Source organism: Solanum tuberosum, unplaced genomic scaffold (assembly GCF_000226075.1).
Source record: "Solanum tuberosum cultivar DM 1-3 516 R44 unplaced genomic scaffold, SolTub_3.0 scf00092, whole genome shotgun sequence".
Lineage (NCBI taxonomy): Eukaryota > Viridiplantae > Streptophyta > Magnoliopsida > Solanales > Solanaceae > Solanum > Solanum tuberosum.
In genome coordinates this window covers 1,007,233-1,026,954 of record NW_006239019.1, presented here as the reverse complement: position 1 = coordinate 1,026,954, position 19,722 = coordinate 1,007,233, and the positions used below count along the sequence as shown (strand labels likewise).

Sequence of the window (19,722 nt, the reverse complement as noted above, 5' to 3'; positions counted from 1 at the left end):
CCACCCCCACAAACCCACCCACCCAAACGTCTAAGCCCTTCCTAAATGCACATTGATAATGTATCCTCCCTACACCCACCTATAAGCTCCAAATTTAAATTTATTGTGCCTTTGGTCATGTTACTGTGTATGCTGGAAGTCACTTAGATCCATAAATCCGAAATATGGGCATCTCGCTACAGCACTTGGACCAGGTATCTCAAGCTTCAGAAGAAACTAACTAACAAGTTCAGAGAAAACTAGCAGTGAGAGCTTTTGGCTTCAACAACTAACGGACCCGCTTGGTTTGTGATGCACAAATACGGATTTGTCTGGACTTCATTGGACCACTATACTGAACAAGAACATCATCAACATCTCCTATTCCTTTTTTATCTACTTACTTATTAGTTTCACCCAAAGTTCAAATTCAAAGTAAAATTCCTCGATTAAAATATCAAAACAAAAAACCTTGCACAAACAACCCTAATTTTAACAAGTTACATAATCTTTTTTTCACCTGTTTGAGGGCATTGACAATAGTGTTGCTGCCACTTTGGTTAAGGCACTCGACGCCAGACCAGTCTATGAAGTCCATCAAATCAACCTGTTCATCACCAACAACTCCAACAATTTCAAAAATTTAAGGAAAAAAAACAGAAAATTGGCGTACAAAACGAGAATCTAAGGATCTCTAATAGAACTAAATCATACTTGGCCTTTGGGAATTGCAGAAGCAGATTCGGCAGCCATGGTTGACGGAAGTTGTACGCTACAGTTCTTGAGAGAGAAATATTTAGAGAAAGGGAAGAATCCTCGAGAAAATTAGAAGTGTTTCTGCGCTTTTATAGGGCAAGCGAACGAACACATGTAAAAAAAAAAATTGCGAAATTTACAAAAAAAAAAGTTAAAAAAATTAAAAGATTAATCACCTCTTAATCAATTTATGCTCGCAAGATTAATGTTGAAGTGGATGATTATCAAACTTAACTTCATATTCGAATATTCAAGATTAATAAATTTATATTGTATTTACCATTTTAATTTTAGGTACATTAGAGCGATAGAGTCTGAAGTTAGATTTAACGATTTTTAATTGCAAATATGTATGTTTGAAGTGTGAAAATATTATTAAAAAGAGTATGGAATCAAGGATTAGAAAATCTAATTTTAAACCCCAAATATTAAAATTGAGTTAAAAGAGTAAGTATATTTATTACGTAAAAAATTTAGGAATCCCACAGTGTAAGGAGCAAATTACATCTTATTCCTACTCTTTTTCAATTTACAAAAATTTCCTAAAATTGATGTCATCCGGATATATTTTATTCTTCCGGATACATCACATTTGATACATCATACAACTAGTTTGTTGAGATTAAAAAGGAAATTAAATATAAAATTAAATGTGAGTTCCACAAATCATGCAAATTAAATTGGTGTTAATCTCTCCCAAATAACAAATCCAAACAATTCAAATTTCAAATTTTTCTTCTCTCAAATCTCTTCAAAATCGTAACAAATTAAAAAATAAAGTCGACAATTTTATACAGTTATGTATCATATACAAAAACAAACTATGATACATAACAACGTTATGTGTCATAAACATAACTATGAATATGATACAAACGGATTTTGTTATAAAACATTAGTGTTTATATATCAATAGTAATATTTGATAGTGTCTATAGATACAGTCTTCTACTTGAAGAAGGTTGGGTATATGTATCTGGTAGTAAAAGGTAACGAAATTTGTAATAGATATGTATTTAATACATAATTATGTACATGAATAACATGATACATATTTTGCGTTTCAATAAATTAGGATTATGTATCAAAATTAATATTTCAAAATGATATATTGTACATGATAAAATTGTAATGTATCGTAAAGGTGAAACGAACAACTTATACATTGATTTAAGAATCAAAATCAACTAGATACATTAAAAGATTTGTTGAAAGCAACAAAGAATAAAAAAAAAATATCAATAATTTGATCTGCTAAAAGCAAAAAAAAATATGAAGAAATCCTTCCACACTTTCTCATTTGTTATGTATCAACTCTTGTAATTTTTTTTTTCACTTCCAACAATGACGTCAATCATGGATCTCGACCCAAAAAACTTACCGGAGCCACCATAACTCTTGATAAAATTGTAATGTATCATAATATTGAAACGAATGCAATAAAAATTAATTTAAGAAACAAAAACAACTAATTACATGAAAAAACTGAACCCATATGCATAAGGAAAAGATAAACAACAAAAACTCGGGAAAAAAATCAACAATCTGATTTGCTGAAAGCAGAAAAATGACGAAGAAATCCTTCTACGCCTTTTCATTTGCTCTGTATCAACTCTCGTAGTTTTTTTTCACTTTCAACAATGGCGTCACTCATGGATTCGTCTACAACTATAATGTTTAATGTATGTGTTCCTGAAAAGATTTTGGGAATTCGATAAATTTGTTTCATGGCTACATCATTCATACAATAGCTTCCTTAAGTTGCAGCCTTACATATTTAGGTCAATATAACATATAACTACTCGATGAACAGCAAAAATGCTAAAAGTGGCAGTGGCAACAACTTGGTTGCAAAACGGTAGCAGACGCCTCTTTCCACAGCCAACAACTCTTCTGTGTTAATTGTATGGTACAACCAATTTTATTGGAATATGAAATTCTTTAAAGCTATTGCATTCTCATCTTTTTATTGGTCTATGAATCTGATTATTGAAATTTGGATATTTGATTGACTGGAGAGAGATTTTTCTTGAACTTCAAATTGAGATAAATGTTGTAACTGATAAGATTGTGAGAGTGAAAATAGGGAGGGATTAAAAGAGAGAAAAAAGGAATGAGGAAACGTGAGTTTGAGCCTTGGATAGTTATGTATCCGGAAGAATTGAGATTTGGGAAAAAATAAGGGATTTTTGTAATATTTTAAATTGGTAGGAAATAACAGAAAATAAGGTAAGTAAAAATGTGTATATAAGTAATTTTTCCTTAAATCATGAAATTAGTAGTATATCAAACTATTTTGACTTGTTATAGCGAGACAATAAAGGAAAAGATTAATATTAACAAACTCAATCAAAGAATGGATCATAAGGATAAGTCGATTGAATCACTCTCAAGGTATCAATTTTTTGTTTACAGATAATAATAGATAAAATTGAGGAGCAAGTTGAAAGCACAATTTTTTCCCAAAGCATTTGAAAAAAAGAACATAACATATGATTTTGTCATAAATAAAAATTTAAATATTTTATTAAAACGAAATATATAAATATATTATTTATTAAATAGAAGTGTTCAAAGAAAATATCTGGTACAATTCTTATGCAAGTGGGAATTATCTCATTATCTATGTTCATGATATTCTTCTTATAATTATTTTCTGAGACTATTTATGATTTTCTCATTCTCTATTATAATGATGTGATCTTTTGACTTTCTCCCGTCAATAACATGCAACTCCACAAACGTAACCTTCACAATTAATCAAGTATTTCAATCGATGCACTTACCCTTTAATATTGACACGATTTTCCCTTTATCATAATCTTTCCATTCATGTGGTTATATTAATTGTTTATCGTTTCGTTTATTTTTTTGTTATTTATTAGAAATTTGAAAATTTACAAATCAATTCTATTCATCTCAAAACAATAAGGTTCATTTAGAATGCAACTATGTTGTTCAGACTCTTCAAAAATGTCAACAAACGTTGTTAGATTCATCAAAAGTAGTATATTTTTGAAGAATTCGATACAGGTATGGCATTAAAAGTGAAGAGTCCGCACAACTAATGTATGCAGGGTGAGCTAGACAACGGTATTATTCCATGGGATTAACTATCCCACCTTCTAAGAATTAATCCCACCATTTTGGTACAAATGATAAGATAAAATAATACCAGGACTAATTAATACCCATAACCTAATGTGAGATACATTTTATCCCGAAATTGTTATCCTTAAGTCTTAACCCATCAAACAAACGACCAAAGGTCATGGCGATATAAGAAAAAGTAAAATTGGAAGGGAATAGAAAACGAGTATGTTAAAGGTTTGACAATTTTACATTGCCCGAAGAATGTGCATACAACAAGTGTAGATACAAATAATACAACATATAAATAGGTCAACTGGTGAAACTTCTAACTCACAGCTTGGCTTTGAAGCCTAAGCCAGAGAAAGGGGAAGTTTATAATATGGTTTAGGGACATTAACTGCTACCTGCAAAGAGGTCAATGCTGCCAATCTGAAACCTTGAAGTTGCATTCTTGCCTTGAACTGCTAGAAACCTAAACCTGCCATTTCTAATAGTGATCAGAAATTGGATCCTATCATGAAGAAGTGAACTCTTACGAGCCTCCAACAAAACTTTACCTGAATGCATTTGACAAATAGCCGGGTGAACTGACTGTAAATGCTTTTCTTTGGAAACGTTTGTCAAACATCTGGGAAGTTCGTTTATCCAAGAGATGCCAACTGGAACCTCCATTTTCACTTCCTTCTAGCACCCTAATGTAATGAATGGATATCAGTATTCAGTCTAATATGCAATGATGGTAAGGATTTCTATTGCATACTTCCAAAAGCTGACCAAAACTTTAGCTGATTCTCTAAAATAGTCAACAATCTAAACGAGTGAGAACTTAAGTGTCACCAAAGCTTATAACAAATTGGCAACTATGACACCAATTCTATTTTGAACTTACATATGAGGATATGGAATTAAATAGGAGAAATATCAGACTTGTAAACTTCGCTTGACTAAGAAAACCAACCAATTGTATACAGAGGAATAGTTGAGTTGTGGAAACAAGCTCAGACACCATCTTTATCAAAAACAAAAAAAGCAGCCATTCTGGTATCAAACCATCTGCTTTCAGCAAGCAGCAGTTGCACTACTGTTAACTTCAATTTCATCATGCCAATTGTCATGCTTTCACCGACTTCAACCTTCTAGGTCCTAGGACTGCTCAGAGAGAGTTACACAACTGACACAACCTTATCTCACCAACTTCAGTTAGTTAATCTTGCACAGTATATATTTGATTCTATTTGGAGCCATTATAATAATTTCACCATTTCATTGATTAAATTGTTCCTCCAAAAACTCCAAGTCTTCCTCATCCCACTCTATATTGGCTATCCTATTGCCACTCTGTTTCCATCTTTGCTTTTTTAGGGATTCTTTGACTGCCAAACCAACAACAACATACCCAGTGAGACCCCAACCTTTACGCAACCTCTACACTAACTATTTCTTAAATGTCTTTTTGCCTTCTAGCTTTGGTCCTTAAAAACAATTAGCCCCTTCCTTTTCTGCAATATTAAGTATTCCTTCAATTTCATTTTATATGATGGTACTTGACAGGATGTCATGGGTTCGAGCCGTGGAAACAACCTCTTTACTTGACAGAACACGGCGTTCAGAATAGAAGTAACGGAAGAAAATATTTAAGTATTGATTGAAATTGATAGAGAGAAAACATATACATCTCCACAGACCAAGCAAAAGGGATAGAGGGGTTAGTTAATCATTTGTTTATATTGACATAAATAGAAGGGTTGGTGATTTTACAAGATGCATAAATGCATTTCCCATTATTTAAGCATTAGAGAAATCCCATGTCAACTATATAGTTGATTTTGGTCTAGCCAAAATGAATCCATTTCTGGTTGTCACACTTCTCCAGTAATATGTTCTCATACACAGCTATATATCCCTGTTAGCCAGCTTACGTAGTGGGCTGTTGGACTTACTACCTATATTGCCTTAAATGATCCGGCGCAAAGCCACAATTTTATAAAGAATCAATCGACATTTGTTAGATACTGTTTTCAGTTGGACAACACCAGCCCCCTTGAACAGACCACTATATCTGTCTCAGAAGCTGGAAACACATACAGTTACTTGCAGGATGGAAAAGATTTTTTCACAACTATACTTTGAAGCCGATAATTCATACCAGTCTTTTGGATCTCTCTCTGGAGCATCATTAGCAGACATAAACTCATATGCCACAAGCTCAACCATCCGGTTATCAGCTACTTGATATATGATCCAACATCCTATAAAGCAGAATACAAGTATCAGATAGAACAATAACCATAATGAAAAAGGATAATTGAAAATATAAATACAAAAACCTGTGTTTATCCCTTAAAAATCAATACGTATTTATTCACCTTTTCATCCAATATAAATCCCTTTCGTTTAATTCCTTAATTTGAGATACCTTTAGAGGTTGTTAGATTCAGGAACCTTCTTTATGTTCATAATTGGCGCCTGAAGGGGCACCTTCCTTCACACAACATCCTCAAATTTGAAAACAACTGATGTTCTTAAACTTGCAACAATTGCTTAATAATAACTTGTGCATCATATGTAATGAGAAGCTCGTAACACATTCACACTAAAATTATTTATGTTGAATTTACTAAAAGCTGGTTGATTTCATCCTCCTCTGGTCTTAAATGTTCCCCCAGGGTTATTGCATCAAGACATGGATATGGCTGACAATATTTTCACCAACTAGTAGAAAACATCCATCAGAATCAAGAAGATATCTCTTTAAGTACAATAATGTTCTTATAAAAAATTTAGTACATTAATGTCTAGTGGTCATCAATATGATATTTAATCATCTACATATACACCATCGAGATAGCAGTGATCTCTTTGGACTAGGGGGAAAATCTTGGGCTTCCTAAAGAAAATAAAGACTTACTGCAATTACTATTTGGGAACTATCCAGAAGAAGATGCATAAAATGGTGTTGCACTATAAGCTACTTGTTATGTTAAGAAACATTTGGGAAAGAAGAAAAGCATGAACCCCATGGTTTAGCTGACCATTATTCAGCAGGCACCACTACATCAAAGTTGTTATATTAGCTTCTCCTCACTCTTTAGCTCTAAACTTCACAATAACTCCATCCATGAGTTACCGGATTTTCCATTTTACTGATTCTTTTCTCTTGTTTAAGGACCTCTTCAACCTAAATGGAAAACAACTTTTTTTTTTATGAATAAAGATAAATTTATTAAATAGAAGCTCCAGTAGAAGGCTGGTGCTGAGGCAAAATACAGTTCTGCTGGATTTGAATCCCCCAGAGCTGTAGGTATTCCAAGAAACCCAGCATTACACCACACTATCAGTAGAAATTCAGCATTACACCAAATTTCAACTGATATTTCAAATTCACTTCACATGCCACTCTAATGGCAAGTTCTGGAGACAGTGCCATATTGACACTTGACAGCTAAGATACTTCACAGTTAACACACCTCAGAAGAAAAAGATGCCCTTGGATTTTCAAGGCTTTGTAAGGTATGAAGACTTGGATGATGTTAACTTAAAAACTAGAGAAAGGATGCCCTATATTGAAGCTACCAAAGCAAAAGTTATGAACTATTCTGTTTCTTTTTTCTTCTTTTTTTCTCTCTTCTCTGTTAATACTTTTTGGAGGTGGCCAGCATAGCCCTTAATGCTGAGGAATACAAGTTACCCGTTTCAAAAAAAAAAGAAAAAGTTACGAACTATACAACACAATATTCACCGTCAAAACAATACCTATTAACTTAATGATGAACATAAAGAAGCAACACATCGAGAAGAACCAGAGAAATAACCTTACGGCTTACGCAGCTGACATATATGAGAAACAATGATGCTATGCCAGAGTTACATTTTTGCTTAAGCATACCTGCTGCACCATTTGGTTCTTCCCACTTTGACATCCGTGTTCCATCAAATGCACATGTAGCCTGATGTATTCGAACAAGAGAATTAAGATTCTTCGCCTATTAACTATATCAGGAACTTCTCTTCCACATGACTAGAAGTTTTTTGGAAGGAACAGTTTTTATTATACAAGTCAATGTTACTTACAATTCCAAAAGGAAGCTCCTCCCCACTAGCAAGGACTAGACCAGAACATAATCTGTTCAACTTAAGCAGTGGCCAAGAGAGGGACCTGCTGTCTAGTCTAGCACATTGTCCGATATTGTAAATCACATCATCCAGTGCATGGAACACGACAGGCAGCGCAACGGAAGTTTTAACAGGATCAGAAGCTAAACATATATCAATACTCCCATTAACACCTAACTCACCCTTCAAAGAAAGAGCATTGAGTAACTGGTCAAAAGATGCCAACATCTTACTGAAAATATCACCAGAACTACTTGAAACTGATTTCACAGAAATTCTCCTGGTTCTGAAAGGTGAATTCTTTAGATCAACTAAAATCTTTCTGAAAATCTCAAGAATTTCAGCAGCTGCCTTTTTAGATGGCGAGTACTCTATTAACTTTGAAAGAACAGGGGTAAAGGCACTGTAGATATTTGTGACATGATCATCTATGCATTTGCGAACTGGACAAGATGAAGAGCTTAGAGAGTTCTTTTCATCCGAGACAAATTCCGATCTTGCTATGCGCCACTCCTTGTCTCCGCTCAATCTTCCAGGTAATGAGACTGAAGAGTCATCTTTACGATGCAATTCTTGCTCAATGACATTCATTTCGATCCTGTCCCGTTCTTCCAGTGCTGAAATCACTTCAGCAGATAATGTTTTCCGAAGTTCTCTAGTTATATCAGAGAGAACAGCTGCAAGAGAAGGCTCTGAGATGATGTTTCGCCGAGAAAGAACCTTCATGATCAAAAATATTTATCTTAATTGCAGAAACTCATGACCACATACAAGTATCAATAAAGGGACACTCAGTTAACAGTTCACCTCAGGCCACTTCCTGGTGTAACGCTTAGTGACATCATGCACGCCATCTTTTGCAATAGCAAAAACATAGTTCAAACTCTTTTTCCATCTTCAGAGAAAGGTTGAAACACTAAAAATAAGAAGGTGGGTTGGAAAAGGTTGAAATACCAAAAATAAGAAGACAGTTACAAAAATAATGATATGAATGGCAACTTTGCAACAACAGACACATAGCGGATTTTTAGTACGAGTGTAAATTTGTTCTCTAAAATATTTCATGAACATGTGAAGCACTAGTTAAAATGAAAATATTCCTAGTACTCAAAAATAAGTATGATATACCGAAACTTTCCATTGTTAAATGGAGCTTTGGTTCTTTAGTCACCAAGTTTCACACACTTTCATCATTTCAAAGCATGCTTCTTTTAAATCTTCAATGACTTACCGACCATTATAGTGGCAACAGCTATTTACATGCCTGCGGAACTCCTAGATTCTGATTTACAGCCATTTCCATTTTCTATACTATATTAATAACACAAAGCTCCTTAACAAAACGCCATCTGCCTTTTTTATCCATAAAAATAGTTCTCATTGGACAAATTGTCATTTAAGTTTTCCCATAATATTTAGGAATTCTAGATCACTAATTGTTTGCATTGAACCCTTCCTTCAATAAACTATATACAACAATAACATACCTAGTGGAATCCCACAGGTGGGGTCTGGGGAGATAAACTATATAGAGAGTCCTAATATTTAATATCTTGTATAAATCCTTTCCTTATTTGAATTATTTAACATAACTATTTTGTAAAAGTCAAGTAATAGGTAAAACATTATACTACACGCTTACATTAGGTTCAAGTAATGAAGTAATGTGTGGAAGTGGTTTTATTTCATTTGATAATGAAATATTAGCTGCACCAGTTTCTTAGTCAAGATTAAAAAATAAAAGAAAACTTCTTGTGAAAAATTATGTTGGTTTTTTTGGGTATACAATAGTATGTTGTATGCCCATCACCCTTTCATCAAACACTCCAATAAAATTTATGTACCAAAATGTATACGGATTCTAAGAAATGCTATAATTAGATACAAATTATCCGAATATCCATAATTGTTATACTTTTTAACTCAATATCAAATTCTGGAAATACTTTCAAAATGACACTTAACAACTGCACGTCAAGTATACACAGTTTAATAACATTTGTACAACATTGTCAAGTTTTATACTTACTGATATGGAGTACACACGTAGAGCACGTTCTCTAAAACTAGTACTCCATATAATAAGAAGGGAAGAGCAAATTTGATGGCAATACATCACATTAAGAATTATGCTATTGCTACATTAGTTACAATACTATTACATCTACTAAGATGTAAAATTGGCAAAGAGAAAATACCCCTTCTCATATAATAGAGGATTGTCATATATTCCTTCACAAGGATCAAGATGCATCCATCTGCACTATTTCTCCCAATCACTTCGTGTTGTGGATCATTGCAACAAATTTATTGAGCAAGCCCTGTGAAAAGATATTACCTTCCCAGAGACGGTGAAAAGCACTCTGTCCAGACATGATCGGTGAAGTCCAAAATCTGGAAAGTGGAACAATAGAAGGAGAAGATAAGTTCCTTCCAAAACTGTGTTTGTGTGTGTGCGTGTGTGGCGGTGGTGGGGAGGTATCTCAACTTCAATAGCAATACGAGCCCATGAAGATACTCATGATTAGGTCAACAAACTTGACAAAGGTTTCTTTCTAAAAGCAGCATAATGCAGTAATGCGGAATATATATGATCTTGTAGAGAAACCTGAAAAGGATACAAGAGTTGGCACTAAATAATGAAGAGTGAATAATTTAGCAATTGAAAGTCTGAAGCATATTGCACTGCTTTTCAGGCAAGTGCACATCTTCAACACTTCAGGTTTAGGCGAGTGTCCAGGGTAGTCACTCTTTGCACTCCTCTTCCAGAAATTTATGGGAGTTTATTACACATTTTATTTCTTTATCTTTCCCGCTGGTAAAATTGATTGCAATTATGTTCTTGTAATTTGGATTTCTGAATAGAAAAAACAGAAAGATTAAATTCACCCAGACCTATATAAAGAAGAGATGGCACTCCTATCTCATTCTCAAGTTAGTATCTCTTTATAAAACTTCTCACACCAGTTCAAAAAGGCTAAAAGCAAAAAATTCCTGGCATTTATTTTCTGAGGAAGTTGGTGACAAGATAATCGATGCAAGTCTTTTATGAATTCTGTTTTAGTACTCAATTAGTGGAAAGAGCCCTGGGCACAAGCATTCAGCTATATGTGAATAGTTCAACTTATAGAAGTTTGGTCTTCCAGTAAATCAATTTAAAACAGCACTTCGTTGCTGTAGGTTCTTCAATGTTTTTATTTGCATACTTGTCGTTTTCCTAATTTTAATCATATGCACAAGGAGAAATTCACCAGTCACTAAAGCTTCCAGCGAAGAACAATCACAAAGGATTTATGAAAATTGAATCCACCATACAGCAATAGAGAGAAACGGCAATCACCTAACATGGTTGGCATCGAAATATGTTTTCTTGGAGAAGATACTTACCAAACGAGAATCATAACCAAAAGCCCTACAATAGAGTGTGAAGCAGTTGGCCCACTCCCCGCACCGCCCCTTTCTCGTCTCTAGAAGCTGCATAAATGTCAGTCAGAAATTGTGATACAAAATCTTTTTTTTGATACAAAATCTTCCAGTAGCAGATGTATCCAATACCTTCAATGGGTCGTCGTATCTTGGGAAACGGGTGATATTTGAACATGAATTGCACCTGTGGGCAATAGAGATAAATGTTATAAGACAGCTGTGTTATTTTCCTGTAAAACGAGATAGAGAGAATAGAAACGCATATCCTTACAGAAAGAAAATTTTATTGCTTAAAAGATGTCAGAATAGAAAAGCAGCTCCAAGAGATCCTCACATGTGCAAAATGATGGAGTGACAGAAAAAATGAAAAACTGACGCCTAGCTAGTAATGCTTCTTCTCTTACAGTTGACAACCCAATGATGCCTCCTCTGAACAACACTCACCTCTGACAATTGATTTTAAAAAATTGCAAAGCAGATACTAGTTGTAGACCTCTTGGTATAACTTTGGGTACCCTAAGAGACAGGATTTTTTCTTTCCTGTGCGTTATTAAAATAGGCAATGAATTCTTAAATTTACCGCTTTAGTCATATAGAGCTAGCAATGGTCTCAAAATATTTCTACTGAGGAAAAAACAGCACAGAACTCAGAGATACTATACTATATCACGGAAATACACTTTGAACATAAATTATCAAAAGAGCAATGGTCTCAAAATATTTCTACTGAGGAAAAAACAGCACAGAACTCAGAGAAACTATACTATATCACAGGAAATACACTTTGAACATAAATTATCAAAAGAGCACGCTTTCAGTAAAAGTTGATAAGGATTCCTGGAAGAAACTCACTTGCATTAATGTAGAAGCTTGCTACAAAAGTAAACTCTTTTGTTTAGAACTACCAATTACTTTTTAGAAACCGGGTATGGATAATTTCCCTTAGAACCTATCTAATGCCACATAGAATGTAGAAGGTAACTATCTTTCCGAACGTACCGATGAAGTTCAACTCGAGAAGCACCATAAAGTGTTTCAGAAGAATTTGCAACCCCCATGCCTTGACTTCTGGTATCATTACCACAGCTATCACAAGGAGGAGAATTCACCCACCTACAATGACAGAAAAGAAATGAGAATATTGTCATTTAAGAGAGTAATCCTTGGGCCTCTAAGGCCCAACATGTCCTAACATTGAATGTCATTGAAATGTGGATGCTAAAATCAATGTACAATCATACAGCTTGGAGAATATCACTGCATCCAACAAAGGGTGCAAATAGCACAGGCAGAGGAAACAATGAGAGATCGTCTGAGATGGTTTGACAAGATCCTACATTAACCTCCATATGCACCAACATGTAGGTGCAGTACAATGACAAGCATCAGTGGCTGACATGTGGATAGGACAAGGATGGAATCTCAGTTTTTAGAAGACTGTTAAATGATTGGGAGATAGATAAGGTAGCAGAGTTCGTCCAAATTCACTCCCACTTCAATGGTTTCTCAGTAAAGGAGAACAGCCTGATCTGGCAGTGTGACAACAAAGGGAAGTTCTCTGTAAATTCTGCTTACAGAGATCTCAGTTCATGCAACAATCAGGTGGCCTCTTGGCCGCGAAAGATGGTTTGGAAAGTCAAAGTACCTTATAAGGTAACATGCTTCACGTGGCTATTGGCCAAAGAAGAAGTTCTGACACATGAAAAGTTGATCAAGAAAGGTATACAACTATGCCCCAGATGCTAGCTTTGAAATGAACAGGCAGAGACAATTAGCCATATTTTCTTGCATTGTAAATGGAATGATCAGCTATGAAAAATCTTCATCAACTTGAGGAAGATAAAATGGGAGATGCGAGGAAGAATCAAAGAAGTGTTAAACTGCTGGAACAGTGATGGTAATGCAGCTAGAAGAAAGAAAAGATGGAAGATTGTCCCAGCTCGTATTTGGTGGTCTGTCTGGACAGAAAGGAATCATAAATATTGAGGGCAAGGAATGTAGCATTTAAAAGTATAAAACGAACTGTCTAGGTAAGACAAAGTGAAGATATATCTGATGTTCTTGGAAGTTTGTAAGTATTTTTACACATAGGAACCCATTTTGTAAGTGACCTACTTTTGAGAGGGCCTGCACAGTTTCTGGTGTAATATACCTATCGATATTAATATAACTGTTACCTTCAACAAAAAAAAAGTCAAGTTTTTTTTTTGGAAACAGAGAAATCCACGCTTTTGCCTGCAACAGAGTTCGAGCCTGTGACTTGTGCCTAAACCCACACATCACATGTTGCGCTCTAACCACCTATGTTCATCATAGGCTGTCTTTGACAAAAACTAAAAAAAGAATAGGAGAAAACCACATGCAAATGTGTTGGAAGAACACTTTGATTAAAACATAAGATTTAGATGATTTCGGGTCTCATAAATCATAATATATGAACCCATATTAGTTCCAGTACTGCATTTCAGCATTATAGATACACATAACAACGTCACTGCATGGAAGTAGAATGAAGTGAAAATTGTTCAGTCCTTAGTGATGAAAAATTGAATTAGCAGCAAAGGCAAGAAATTACCGAAATGACTGCTTAAACCAGAATAGCAGCTGTAATAGGAAAGCATTATCCTGTTCAACTTTTGTTGGTTTGTAGTTTCCCTCCTAAGCATTTATAGCACAGATGTCAGAAATTCTGGCTGATGTCAACCCACAAATTCTCATATTCAAACCAAAACTAAGATCCCACTCACAACTCTTGTAATAAGCTGCGCCAAGTAAGAAGTATAGAACATTTTGTGTTGATTTATGATTTATATAAACATAAATTGTTCTTGTTGTTAATGCTATACTATATCCTTTTTCCTTTAATTCCATTTTAAAAAATCTAATTACTCAGTAAAGCTATATATATGGTCGGAGGCCCCTAATAACACATTTTACACTGATTTCACTATCTCTTCTTATCAGTAACAAAATTAAGATGCAAAGAAAAATTTGCGTCCAAAGTTAACTCAAATATATTTTTTTGGAAAGGTAGGTATTAACATAAACTCAATAGTCTTCAAGAAAAGAGAAACAAAGCCAAAATATTAAAAGATACACATGAATCAGTTCGTCAAAGTTCTAATAGGGACACTTATCAACCAACATTAGTTTCTTACAAATTTTATCCCTTAAACATCAGAGGAGAGATAGTAATATCTATGTTTCCCACTCTTGAGAAGGTTTTTCATTAACTAAAATGAAGGAAAGGGAAGTAAATCTTATTACATGATGAATACATGCTCAACATCTCAATCTATTTCCAAAAAAAAAAAAAAAAGAACCTCATTCATGACTTGTTCGAGGTTAAATATTATATAGGTTGAACAGAGTTACCAATTTGTGCACAACAAAATGACCAGCAAGATGATAGTACTAACCCTTCCCAAAGAAATCAATGCTTTCTCCTCAAGCTTGTCAACAGGCACAGTCTTTCGAGCCATCTCTTGCCGATGTGGATCTTCATACTACAACATGAGGAAAGATATTTGTTATCTATCAACAAAAATGATTTTATTCCATTCCACTTTCTTTTGCATTTCACCTTTTCAAACAAAAAGTCAATGATGAATTACTCTATCCATCTCAGCACAATATTAAGAGAAAAGTGGGATTAAGGATATGGCATAATTTACACACTTTACTCATATTGGGGGAAAACAAATATCATTTTGACTACAGGATTTTGTGTGCACTGTTGGTATTGTAAAAGGACATCAAGTAGCATACAAAAGTGAATCATAAAAGAAACTTGAATTCTTGAAACATGAAAAACTGCTGAGAGTATTTAATATGTAAGGTATATCCAACTTTAAAAAAAATTAATTTATGAAATACGTTATACTGTGTTGGCTCTTGAAGTAGAAGACCTAAAGAGCATCTCTTACTTCATCTGCTAAAGGGGGAGAAACAACTATGGAACACAAGTTAAGATGGACAAAAGAAAATCAGACACAAAAAGATATACCATTTGAACTTTATTTACATATGGCTGTATCTGCTGTTCAACTTGCTCCTTACTTTCTCTAGAAACAAAATGCTGCATCATAAGAGCTTCTTCTTCTGCCTAGATGTACAATCACATGATAATAACTGAGTGTTATCAACATAAAATGATAAAAACAAGTTAGCTCTCATAGTTTAAAGGTAAAGCAAATGCAAAAAGAAAGGTTTTCTTTAAACTCCAACTAAGTTCGTCATACAACTGAAATAGTCTAAGATGAAAAAAATGAAGGGTCAATTGTATTGTTTCCACCCACAATAAGTTCCTAATTGCTGTAGATAAGGCATGCTAGTTAAAAATCAGTATATCACTGTGGAAAATAAAATTAACCTTATCTATACTACCTTAAAATCATGAACTCCCAAACATAAATGTTGAATTACTATAATACCCCCAATTAAAAATACTCAATTAATTTTATTTATTAATTTAATTATTTGTATTATATTAAAAATAGATACCTTTTGACATTAAAGGGTTGTGATTTTTTCAAAGAGGTTGTGACTTTTCCGATGGGTTGTGACTTTCCGAAGGATTGTGATTTTTCCAAAGGGTTGTGCCTTTTTCAATGAGTTGTAACTTTTCCAAAGGGTTGTGACTTTTCCAATAAGCAGTGACTTTTTCAAAAGGTTGTAACTTTTCTGATAAGGCACAATTAGCACCTATTCATACTACTATTTTTTGAGAAAGAAATTTTTTTTTTTGAGAAAGCTATTCATACTACTATTTGTTAGCTATAAATAGTGGAGTTTCCTCTCACTTTTAATCTACAATTTTTTTTAAAGTTTTGTACTCTTCTTCTTCTTAAAAATCTCAAGGGTTATTTGCAACTGTTGATAAAGTTCAAAATTCAACGAAATTCGAGGTATCACATTAGAAATTATAGCAAATCATTCAACAATTCACAGTCGTATTTTTTCTTACAATTTTCATGAGTTAATAGTGACAAAAAGTTGTGGGAAAGACAATAATACTAAACAAATATGAAAAAAGTCACATGATTTGGGTAAGATATTTTTTCTTAGTTTTTTTTCATATTTTGTTCTCTTACCCTCACGAAGGAGTTTCTTTCTAATTTTGCTAAAATAACGGGCATCAACATAGTCCATTGAATTATTACTTTGGATGTTAAATCTACTATTTCAAAAATAGATTTTAACTTTTACTTATAATATGATCTACACTCAAACCTCTATTTAACCATCATTCGTTATAACAACAAAGTACCTTTTTTTTGTTGTTGTAAAATTAGCTCTTTATGATAGTCTTACTCAAGTATTAATTGAGTAACAATATTTTGTAAAAGATAGATTGCGTATAAAGATAAAATATTGAAATATTTATGTTAATCCTTATTAGTGTCATGCACATACTACATTTCAAGTATGAATATTTAATAGAAAAATTGTACTTAAATGGTGTCTATCATTTATGTTTATAACCTGAAGAGGAAAGGCTATTGGTGACATTTTCTATATTGATAATTTTTTTTAAAATTTTGTTGGTTAGATTTGCTTACAAAATTGAGTGTAGTAAAAATACTACTAAAGAAATGTCACTTTCTCCCACATTTAAATTTTGAATGTATTTCGAAATGTTTTAATGATATTTGTTTATTTTGATCTCAAAATACAAGTAACTCTATGACAATTTGTATTAATTACTTAAAAACACTTGTCATGTGTTCTTTCAATTATAATTATTTACTAAAAAGCATTAATTTAGTAATATTAATTCTATTTTACAACATTGTATACTGTATATACAATACACACGTGCCGTGAAACTAGTCTAAGGAAAAAAGAATCATATAAATGAAAAGGAATGTAAATTCTTTAGATTTCTTTTATTCCTAGCTAGAAATCAAGTTTTTGTTTACTATGTTCAAAAAAATCTCATCTTGAAATAACAAAAAAAAGAACTCGATACTTTGTTTAATTTTAATCATTTCACATTGTTGACTGGGAAGTTCTTTAAAAGTTGGGATTTTTTCAAGCCAGTATGATTTACCCATAGATTACAATAACAGCATACCCAGTGTGATCCCATATATTAAGTTCCATATATCAAGACTGAAAGTCCAATTCTTAGTTGTTGCAAAGAAATTACTTCCAACTTTAAGCTCCAGCTGATTTTAGCTCACACTTTTATGTCTCTTTTGCTTACCTCGAGCATCACACTACCATCATCACATTCATTTTTTGTGTAATATTTATTCAAAGTGAAAAACATAGCTCAACACTACTTCTATTGCAATTACATTAGCAGTTCAAGCAAACCATCTGACATCAAATAACATGAATGCTTCGCAACTTAAACCGAAATTCAATGCAGAACCTGAATAAGGCGAGCCAACTCTTCATCTGACATTGCCAAATTTTCTAACTTCTCTTTCTCCTCGGCTACTATTTCCTCCTCAACTTCATCAATTGACACCAACCGAAGCTTATCCGATATTGAAGCGAGATCAGACTCGTCGGATACAATTTGATCATCTCTCCCCAATATCTTCTCATCAATTCAATTTTAACAAATCAAATACTCAAATTCACAATCATTTCATTTTCAACAAATCAAATACTCAATTTCGCTAGCATATTCATGCAAACACAAATCTTATGGACACATTCATCTCATTGCACCTCTTCAATTCAATTTTTTTATCAAGTTTATCAAATGAACATCTTGCGATCAGAATAGTAAATGCTACAATCTTATCATCTCTCCTCTGAATATCATAAATAACAAACTTCAACTTTAAATACATATTGCTACGTCAGAATCGAGATAAGAATTATCGATATAATCTGATTATTGTTCCTCCCAATATCTTCTCATCACTTTCAGTTTTAGCAAATCAAATCAAACACTTAAAAACACGATTGTTCACTGGTATCTTCCAATATCTTCTCAAAGTCCAATTAACAAGGCTAAAATTGACAAGCAAATGCAAAATATGCGGACATTATACAAAACACAATTCATCACATTTTATACCTTTTGTTGATCGGGAGGAACAGAAGTGAGAGAGAAGAGCTGGTACTTGAGGACCTGGAAAAACGAATAGATAAGAGAAAAAGGTTTGCAAATGAAACGGAAGATGGAATTGAAGTGAGAATGAGAGGAGGAAGTGGAAGAAGAGGACTTCGAAGCCATCATCAGTGTCGTAATCGACGTCGAATGTGGAGTCGTTGTGACTAACGGCGAGTCTTCGAGCAACCATTCTTTGGAATTTGTTCAATTTGCTTCGTTTTTAGGTTTTGGAATTCTATTCCTTTCTTGATAATGATAATACCATGGGTAATTAATTTTTTTGGAGAAATTCTACTTCAATGCGTGTTTGACCGTCTTAACTAACTCGCCTTATAAACTAAATCAAGATTGTTACTTAGTACTTTTTTCGTCCACTTTTAATTTTGCCTTTTTGATCAATTTTCAATTCAAAGTTAAATTATATTACATTAATTCGATATCTTAAACAAAAAAATTTAGATATTCAAAAATACTATAAAATGTTAGTCAAAGTTATCATCATTTGACTCTAAAAAAAAGAAACTATAATAGTATAAATACTCCTTCCCTTCCCTCCACAGCGCATTTTTTATTTTACACGATATTAAGAAATTATTGATATATTAATTAATTTTACTCTTTTGGTATATATATAAAAAATAAAAAAAATAGAGTGTACTCCCTCCATTTCAAATTAATTGAATTGTTGAGACATTTTTCATTTTTCAAATTCACTTAATTGTTCAATTTACAAGGCTACTTTTAGAATGTTCTTCCAATTTTACCTTTAATTAGTTAGTATTGGAATTAACTATTAATTAATATTTAGTTATTTTAATCATAAATTTGACAGTAATTAATAAGGGTAAAAATGGTAAGTTATGTCGAATTTATGCCTTAACCTTCTTTTCTTAAAGGGTGTGAAACACCTCAACAATTCAATTAATTTGAAATGGAGGGAGTAGTAATAACTAGTATTGAGAATTGTTCACGTTCAAAAAGCCATATTAATTGTAGATGTAAAGTAGGAAATATAATTAATCTTATCCCAATTTAATAAGTGATCAAATAATATGCGATAATTGTTTTTAATAAAATGTTCATCTAATATGGAATCGAGGAGAGGGAGTATAACTATAAAAACAAATAATAACAAAAATATCATAAATAACATCTAAGAATGATAGCTTTTTAATAATAAAATAAAATGGAGGAACTAATTGTAATTAGAATCATTTGGTTCTAGGTGTTTAGCTGATTTGAGTCGGATAAGCTAATCTTAATCAAGCTTATTTTAGAAC

At 33.1% G+C, this 19,722-nt stretch overlaps 2 protein-coding genes across 5 annotated transcripts in view; both read right to left on the bottom strand.

Annotated features, from left to right (window-relative positions):
• LOC102588235 (PITH domain-containing protein At3g04780) overlaps positions 1-813 on the bottom strand; it is a 6,819-nt gene extending 6,006 nt beyond the window's left edge. The window contains exons 1-2 of the mRNA XM_006347700.2: positions 694-813; positions 500-586 (exon numbers count right to left, since the gene is read on the bottom strand). Coding sequence (XP_006347762.1) covers positions 500-586; positions 694-732 — 126 coding nt within the window. The 5' untranslated portion in view covers positions 733-813. The remainder of the gene's footprint in view (positions 1-499; positions 587-693) is intronic.
• Positions 814-4,042: 3,229 nt separating this feature from the next.
• Positions 4,043-18,738, bottom strand: LOC102587491 (peptide-N(4)-(N-acetyl-beta-glucosaminyl)asparagine amidase). 4 transcript variants are annotated; one of them, XM_006347698.2, is made up of 17 exons: positions 18,555-18,738; positions 18,407-18,460; positions 17,747-17,917; positions 15,374-15,472; positions 14,787-14,873; positions 13,943-14,025; positions 12,367-12,480; positions 11,497-11,551; positions 11,329-11,415; positions 10,280-10,335; positions 10,140-10,199; positions 8,749-8,836; positions 7,900-8,661; positions 7,715-7,775; positions 5,975-6,077; positions 4,386-4,520; positions 4,043-4,306 (listed from the first exon to the last, which is right to left on the bottom strand). In XM_006347698.2, the coding sequence occupies exons 1-17, from the start codon at positions 18,630-18,632 to the stop codon at positions 4,222-4,224; spliced, it is 2,178 nt and encodes a 725-aa protein (XP_006347760.1). In that variant the 5' UTR covers positions 18,633-18,738; the 3' UTR covers positions 4,043-4,221. The 4 variants fall into 4 exon arrangements, 3 of the variants coding, with proteins under 3 accessions (XP_006347760.1, XP_006347759.1, XP_006347761.1); XR_001473488.1 differs by having other exon boundaries at positions 7,641-7,775; positions 18,407-18,738; XM_006347697.2 differs by having other exon boundaries at positions 18,407-18,738.
• Positions 18,739-19,722: the final 984 nt, after the last annotated feature.

Coding starts and splice junctions, on each gene's coding strand:
- LOC102587491 (XM_006347697.2), bottom strand. CDS start 18,568: ATGATGGCTTCGAAGTCCTCTTCTTCCACTTCCTCCTCTCATTCTCAC. Junction 14,874..15,373: donor ATGTAAATAAAGTTCAAATG/GTATATCTTTTT, acceptor CTCATGTTGTAG/TATGAAGATCCACATCGGCA. Junction 12,481..13,942: donor TGGTTTAAGCAGTCATTTCG/GTAATTTCTTGC, acceptor CTGTCATTGTAG/GTGGGTGAATTCTCCTCCTT.